Below are 8,659 nucleotides of genomic sequence, written 5' to 3'. Positions count from 1 at the left end.
CCCCCCCCCCCCCTTTGAAGGGCTCCCGTAATAACCCCTCCAACACCCGAAACTGCACACAGGTGATGAGAAGGAACGCTCCCCACCCTCCACCCCACTTAGTTTATTTTCATAAAAAAAAAAAAAAAGAAAGTCACAAGAACTCAGGAGCCCATTGAAACCCTACTAATTCTTCCGGTAGTGTTCACTGAGAACGGAAACAAAAATCATTGTTCACAATGTCTCAATGTGATCTTTTCTCAAATACTTGTATAGAGTTGTGAATTACCAACTCGTTCACGAATATTTCAATAAGACAGTTAAACATCAGTGTTCGAAGATACCGAAGAAACTCCCCACCAGGCACCAGTCCCCACCCACATTCTAGGGATCACTTACACCATCACAGCATTATAAATTTGAAGTCCAATATAACTGGGCCTTCAACAGCCATGGCTCCAGGACTGTATTTTTCTTTTGTTCTAATTTATTTCACTACACTTCTAATCAAACAGGGCCATAATGGGCATCTCCAATCAACAATGTTTTTGAACTACCTTCGCAAAATATAAACAGAGTTGGCAGAATAGGCCACAAATGCATTTTTTTTTCCAACCTGTAAAAGGCATATTTATAAACAAAGAGGTACTCTACCACACAATGTTGGGTAGGCATAGTTTCACTAGTACCGTATACCCAGGCCACCGCATGCCTTTTCCATGCCAGGATACTGTTAACAATTGATCACATCTGCATACCTGCAGGCAACTCTTACCACAGGTGTTATTACCAAGCAATTTGGTATGTCTACATTGTCTAGTATTGTAGACCTCAACCAATGCCATCGCTTGGCATATCAATACATCCAGATTGATTTCAGAAATATGAACCAATAAAATGCCTATCATGGCATTTGAAGGGCAATCATACAGTTATTTGTACTGACAAGCATCTATAACAATCAGGAGATTTACCAAAAGAATCTTTACATTTCACAGAGCTGAACACATGAATTCTGCATCAGAGACGGCAGTCTCAGTCTAGTACAGGTTACTGACCTACGTAGGAAAGAAAAAGAGAAATGGAACGGAAATAAAACTAGGTAAGCAGCTACGGCAAACAAATAACAAGTCTTTAATATACAACACTCGAATCAAAAAAGGCAGGCAGGTCCAACGAAGCTCCGGCAAATATCAAGCCGTAAAAAATAAAGATCTACCTGCAAGTTGATGCATTGAAGGCTTCTTCATTAAAACATCTCATTTTTCTCCTCCCAATAACAGCAATGAAGCACCAAACTTCTGAAATAATTTTACAAGTGACATTAACAAATTCCTTGCTCATAAAAAATATGGTACTCCTGTTCTAGGGCCCCTCATCTGGTTGTTCTCTTCTGTTTCAGTAAAAAACTTCACCTCTCTCTCCTATTAGAGTCAACAAAAGAGCACAGTATTAGCAAAGAACATGACTATATATTTTATTAAAAAAAAAAAAATGTCAAACAACTTCAGGCTCCATACAAACACCACCACCACCACCATAACCTTATTCCAACTAAATGGGATCGGCTACATGGATCCAATAGAAAAGCATAAATAGTAAGAGAAGAAAGGCAGTTGAAGGTAAAAAAGAAAGCGAAGTAAAATAATTGAAAAGAGCCCTAAAAAGGGTCGGCTAAATAGGTCTTGCCCCCCAAACAACTCAATCCACGGTCATACTTGGGTTAAGCCCTAGCTTTTGCATATCTTTTCACTTCTCCTATAGTCATTTTAGGTCTGCCCTTTCCTCTTTTAGCTCCTTCTATTTGAATCTAATCATTCTTCCTTACTAGTGCATCCATGGGTTACGTTGGATATGACCATACCACCTCAAACAGCTCTCGCGAAGCTTGTCTTGGATTGGTGTGACCCCTAGATCAGTTCCAATATAATCATTCCTTAGTCTCTCTCTCCTTGTCTTGCCATACATCCCCCTCAACATCCTCATCTCTGCTATGCCCAATTTTTCTACATTACTCTTCTTGACTGCCCAACATTCTGTCCCATATGTCATAATAGTCTTATCACCGTCCTGTAAAATTTTCCCTTAAGCTTAGTAGGCATGCGTTTGTCACATAACACTCCCGTTGCAACTCTCCACTTCATCCAATCTACTTTAATTCTGTGTGCAACGTCATCCTCTATATCCCCCTCATTGTTAATGGTTGACCCCAGGTATCTAAAACAAATACTTTGTGGCAGTTCTCGCTCCTCCAGTTTCACTGCTTCATCAATTGTCCTGGTTTGACTGAAGTTACACCTCATATATTATTTTTATGTTCAGCTCATCTTAAACGTGTTGACTCCAAACCCGTGCTCCACACAGGTTCCAAATAATAACCAAGGTTACTCCTATCCAACCTCATCTTCATGGAGTCAGCTACATTCTGTGCAGCTCACCATATCCAAACGTTAATTAAGCACAACCACCTTTACAGCCCCACCCAAAAAAGAGAGAAGAAAAGGAAGAAAGAAAGAAAGAGAGGGAGCAAAGAGAATCAAGCTACCTGAGAATGTGAGTATGCAATTTAATTAAAAAATTTCTGTGACCAAAAATTCTTGATTATCCAACCCAGATCAGGAGATTCAAGGCCAACAAAGTTATAATTAGCTGTGACGAGCTGATCCAGAGCAATCCAGGTTAGGATCAGACCAGACCAATCCAATTCTGTATCAGTTCCTCCATTCTTGACTGTAATTCTAAAGTAGGAAATTCCCCTTTCCAAATACAGATGCTCACTTTTCTAGATAGTCCAATACCCCAATAAGGGCCCCAAGATATCTTTATATCCGACAACAGTCCAATTGGATTACTTAATTCCATATCTTTTAAGCTATGATATTGCCGAGGTAGTAGAGGACCATCATTCTAGGACTTCAGATTCTTTGAAATTTTCAAAGACCTGACACCTCCTTTTGCATACATCAACAGCATCCATAAACATACACCCACACTATTACATCCATATCACCACAAAACATCCAATTATTGCATCAAATTTTGACAAGAGCATGCTATCAGGGTCTTCTTAGTATTTTACCATATTCTCATTGAAGCTCAATATAGATGCTACATTCCCACAACGGTAGCAATAATTTGGTGCAGACCACACCTGCAGCAGAAACAACGAACCAAAACACATAAGTAGGGTATAAAACAGCAATCAGAAGCATTTACATGGTACATGCTTCCGGAGTGGACTACAGAATTCTAAGTAGAAAATAAGTGACTCACAGTTACAAGGCCTTTATCTTGGAACATGTATTTTAGCCCTTCTTGTACCAGCTGGTGGGCCCGACAAACCAGATCTAGATTGTTTATTTGATTGAACTGCAGAAAAGGTTGATGTACTTTAGTGGACAATACAATATGAAATTTAAGAGGTATGCTTAATTTACCTCAGATGTGACCCTGGACCCGAAAAGCCAACCAGCACCACGGGGACTGACTGCCCAAGTTTCAATCTCCTCAGGGTCACTCCACATCAAGTCACAGAAGGGTCCTTCATGGGGAATCTCACAATTCCGTTCGATGACTCTAATCTGCCATGCAGACAAGTGAAAACAGTAAGGAACTGCAAGAGGCCATATCAGATAAGTTCCAGTAGTGTATCCTTGTTGGATATGTGTGTCATCCGCTATCAATCCTACATTCCAAGAAGAAACATACACAGCACGAGAAACAGGTAAAGGAGATCTGTTTCTTTTTCTTCTCCTTTTTCTTTTTTTCTTTTTTTTTTGGGGTGGGGGTTTGTGGGGGAGGGTTGGTGGTGGTAGTCGGGGTAAGGGCACAACAAAAAGCAGGTTCCTGTCATAAAATTGTATATAGATATAACAGAGGACATGAGCCTGAGAAATAACAGGGTGCATCATGTGAAAATACAGTACATATGCATGTATCTAATTGTACGCCAAATAGTGTGAAGTTATTTAAATAATGCAACTAGGATATCATTACATAATGCACATATATGTGCCTTTTAACAAGAAGGATGATTTCAACAGTCATACCCAAATAATAGGACAAGACTTCACACATACTTGTGTTCGTTTCTGAATGGGTGTTTGTGTATGTGTATTCTCATGAGGGACAGAAAGAGTGGAGGGATTGTTTCTGAGTGGGTGTTTGTATCCATTTGCATACTCATGAGGGACAGAAAGAGGGAGGGATAGACAGACAGACAGGTTTGACTGGTCCATCAGAAAGTAGATAATTATTTCAATGTAGTCATGCCCCATGCCCTGAAAAGTTGGTTGAGGCCATTGCCACCAAAGCAATGAACACCTCCTGGAAACAGCCAAATATAGGGAAGGCAGATTTTCAGACAGAGATAAGAAAATGTAAAATAGTTTCAAAATTTTATAAAAAACATTAAACATGTAAGAAAATGTAAAATAGTTTCAAAATTTTATAAAAAACATTAAACATGATAATCTGAATCTTCCCATGTGGTGCTTGAGTTGGTCATCCAAGAGAATAAATGGAATGGGCACATTTTGACCAATGAGAAAAGATGGTGCAGAACAAGGTGGGGTTCTCCAATACATGGTGGGGACGCCTCAAGCTTTTATCTCATGGTGACTTGATCTGAACTTGCAACCAGAAGGTCGTAGAAACCAATGCAATGCATAAAATACATTTAAATTCCGATATATTCAGTACAGGCATGCCTACCTGGTCCACTGTTCTGACGTCAGGCGATAAACCACCATGGACACAAAGCACCTGAAATTCCAAAAGGAGAAGTACAAGAATAATATTACCACTTTCAGACAAAGATCTTACAAAAAACTAAAAAAACAATAAAAAAAAAATTAAGAAGATATCAATAAAACTAAAGACAGAAAAAGGTCATACTGTTCCATCAATAATCGCTGAGAGTGTGAGGTAATCAAATACATCAGTGCAATACCGCCATGCGTTAGCATTTCCATACTTCCTCTGGCATTCATCATAAAAACCATACACCTATCCAATAGAGACATTATTAGCATTTATAAACATCCTATAGATCATAAGCCAGTGGTCAGTTTGATAACACAACACTCCTCCTGTAGCCATGAAATTCCAAATATTGAGTTAGATAAACATCAGGAAAAGCTTCTGTAACCCTCTCAACAGTAAGAAGACAGCACAATTAAGTATGGGAAAGGGGGTTCTCTCAACATGAGGTTTAGGCAACACCTCCTCACATGGGTTTTCCTCACATGGGTTTTTTATATTCATTCTTTTGAAAGGAGAGAAAAAGTAATAAAATAACTTAGCCAAGGCAGCATTGCCTAAGCCTCATGTTCAGAGAGCCTTTTCTCGTAAATAACATTCTTTTTTGAGCAGCCAAACAGAACTTCATTAGAAATTGATATAAGGAACGAAGGTACCACCTTCATTTTGAAGATTCCAATTACTGGAAAACCTGCTAGTGTGACAAGAATCAATTGAGGCAATTTAAGATGAACTAAATGAAAAACCATATAAGAACTGGAACAAGTCAATTATTTTTCCCTTCATTTACCAGTAGGGAAATTTTCTTAAACTGAGTCAAGAAATCAAGACATTATGCGGAGACGTACAAAAGTTACAACCTCCACAGCCACAAAGGTAGGGAGAATATCTTCAAATGGGCGGGTATACCCAGTACACAAGGCTCCCGCCACTGCAGGGTTTGAAGAGGGTCATAATGTAAGCAGTTTACCCCTGCTTTGCGGAGAGGGTGTTTCCCTACTTAAACCCATGACCACTAAGTCGCAATGGAGCAACCTTATCATTGCACCAAGGCCTACCCTCTAGAATGCCTTCAACTACTACTCATTAAAAATAAAAAAAGTGTCGAAAGATGCTTTTGCACGACAAAATTTTGGAGGAGTTTGATAAGGAGCCTGGTAAACCACCAGCAGCAAGAGCTGCCAAGTCATATGAAAAGTTGAGGCCCCATTGCTGAGACATTTCCCTTCTAAAAGTGAATAAAGAAATCGTGGAATCTGAGTCCACCTTGCCACTGTATGTTTAGTCTTCAGGAAGCAAAGGAGAGGTGGATATAACAGGAAAAGGCCGGCCAACCCCAAGAGGAAGCCCAATGAACAAGGAAAAAATGGAGGAAAAAGTCAGTTGTACCCTCAAACTGAGACATTAATCATCTAATTCTCTGAAGTTCCACCAAGGAAATGCGTACATCCTTGGAAGAATCACTAAGTGGGGTTGTTGGACATCCGGCCAATATGTTGATGCAAATTAATAACCAAAATAGACTTGTTTTATTAGGAATAAGACTAGGGTTGGGTTGTATATGTGTTGGGCCTTCAGACCATGTGGTTTGGAGTGTATTGGGCCACTTTTATGGGTCTAAAAGATGGGCTCTAAGATTGAGTATGGGATTACTAGTTAGTTTCCTTTTTTCATTAGTTTCCTTTTAAGTTGGGTTTAATTTAAGTTAGATTGATTTCTTAGGAATCAAGTTATTAGATGAGTCAAGTCATTAGTAGTTAGTTTCTTTTTTCAACTAGTTTCTAATTTCAGTTTTTAGTAACACTATTGTATTAGGAGAATATTTGGTTTCCTTTATTGAGAAACCTTCTATTTTGCAATTCCCTCCCCCTTCAACTTCATAAATAAAGAGGAGAAGGCTCTTAAAAAAAGAGATGATTTTGATAAAAAAATTAATTATCAAAAAATTAATGGTTGTTGCTATTGTCTTCTTCATGAAGAGTTGTCTTGTGTTTGATCAAGGCTGATGGAATTGGTGTTTGATCCAATTGACTCTTTGCGGTGTGAAGCCCAAGAGGTTCTTTTCAAGTGTTATTTTTCTTCTTCTTCAAGCTATCTTTCTCATCTTTCTAAAGTTTTCAAGGTTGTTTAAAGGCTCTAACACTGCTCTACAGACCAGGTATTTAGCCTTCAAATTCTGCCCAGAAATTACCTTAAACTGTACAATCGGCCCTGCTCTCCTCGGTTGTGGCTGATTCTTTGGTCAAGTCTTCCCCTCTACCAAAGTAATACTCGATCCAACTTGGAGTCTGTTCTGGTCAGCCATTCTCTGGTTATTCAAAATCTCTGTTTTTTGGACTGTAGTGGAGTTAACCAGAACCGGTAGGAGATTTCTTCCTGTTCTGTTCCTGTGGTATTTTCCTACTGTGTGTGGACTGTTCGGACCCTATTACTACTGCTGGTTAGTCCTAGCATCTAGTATATTGTCTGATATCATAATCCCCAATTTCTGGGCTTGGGAGATCTGATTTATAAGGCACTATTTTATTCCTTATTCTGGTCTCTTGCTGGCTGCCTATCTTTAGGTGATTATTTGGTTGTTCTTCTGATAAAAAGATCTTGCAGTTGAGACTTGGTTAGACTCCCTACCCTAGTCTACATTACATGTGCAGATCCTGAAGATTGCATACCATTCACAATGTATAAATCAAAGAATGTCTTTACTCTGTCAACATTGTTGGTGAACTGGATAAGAATCCCATAACTCTCATGTACGTCACATTCTGTCAAAATGAAGCATTGCGCAAGGTTGTTGGCACATCTGACCAATCCAGAAGATTCAATATCATTCACAGAATCGCACATATATGTCACATTCTGCTAAAATGATCACATATCAACTTATATCCATCCTCAGATTTCACTTGCTTTTCCCTCTAGTCGGATCTCCATTTCTGTTTGCTGACCATAAGCTGAATAGTCACTCACAATATGCTGTTGTCCAAAAGCATTTTATCTGTTCTCATCACTTCAGATGTAGAAAATAGGCAGTAATAAGAAAGGGACTCTCATTTTACTAAGAAACTGTATCCTAGCTAGCTCAAATTCCAAATTCATTTCAATCCACCCAAAATTACAAGCATGCTATTGCTCCAACGCAATACTTTCCCAAACAAAGTAGTCATGGCCTGATTCTTCCCATATATTTGTCAAGAGAGTGAAGTCCGCTAAAGATTTTCTCTCATAAGGGAAAGATGGAAGATGAATTGTCCAATCTGCCAAAAAAATTTTAGCCAGTCCTACATTCTTCAAACATAAAAAGAAAGTATGTGGTCTTTTAATCTGGCCGTTACTGTGTTCCACTTTACCTTTGCCAGAAATAACCTTGACTGTGCCCACCCTAGATAGTAAGTCCATCCAACTTAATGGAGGTAACAATCTCTAGTCTAGGATTATCACTTCAGCAGGCCTGAAACAGTAAAGGAATCAGCATTTTGACTCACTCAGACATTCTATTGCAACACTAATTCCATAAATCCACAAGAACATCAATAAACAGGAAATACAATTGCAGCACCGTGGCCACCCTTTTCATGACATTCTAGTCAATTGTAAAATATTACCATACTCATCACCAACAGCAAACCAGATCATCCAAAAATATAAAACAAGAAGAAAAGACTGGAGTAGGTTCCAGAAAACATAGTAAACATCCACTGCATTTTATGTAAGCAATGACAGTTAATGTCGCTTCACTTTTCTTTACAGTCAAGCAGACGGGGCCTATAAGATGACATGGTCAATCAACGAAGTTCAGGAGCAACAGTAAAGTGTTCTAAGGTAGGAATAATAGGGATAATAGAACACAAACCCACAGGACAGAAACACACTGATCCTATGGCAGATCAAAATATGGAAGAATATTTTTTTTTTTTTTTTT

The 8,659-nt window shown here is 38.8% G+C and overlaps 1 protein-coding gene across 1 annotated transcript in view; it reads right to left on the bottom strand.

Annotated features, from left to right (window-relative positions):
- Window positions 1-948: 948 nt before the first annotated feature.
- The window catches only part of LOC122088469 (phytochrome-associated serine/threonine-protein phosphatase), a 22,081-nt gene continuing 14,370 nt past the window's right edge, over window positions 949-8,659 (bottom strand). Inside the window, exons 5-10 of the mRNA XM_042657749.1 lie at window positions 4,876-4,986; window positions 4,693-4,743; window positions 3,417-3,560; window positions 3,253-3,348; window positions 3,059-3,130; window positions 949-1,403 (exon numbers count right to left, since the gene is read on the bottom strand). Of these exons, the coding sequence (XP_042513683.1) occupies window positions 1,320-1,403; window positions 3,059-3,130; window positions 3,253-3,348; window positions 3,417-3,560; window positions 4,693-4,743; window positions 4,876-4,986 (558 nt within the window). The 3' untranslated portion in view covers window positions 949-1,319. The remainder of the gene's footprint in view (window positions 1,404-3,058; window positions 3,131-3,252; window positions 3,349-3,416; window positions 3,561-4,692; window positions 4,744-4,875; window positions 4,987-8,659) is intronic.

The sequence above is a fragment of the Macadamia integrifolia genome, chromosome 9, assembly GCF_013358625.1.
Source record: "Macadamia integrifolia cultivar HAES 741 chromosome 9, SCU_Mint_v3, whole genome shotgun sequence".
Lineage (NCBI taxonomy): Eukaryota > Viridiplantae > Streptophyta > Magnoliopsida > Proteales > Proteaceae > Macadamia > Macadamia integrifolia.
The sequence above is the reverse complement of the archived record's forward strand: the minus strand, read 5'-3'. Positions and strand labels throughout refer to the sequence as shown.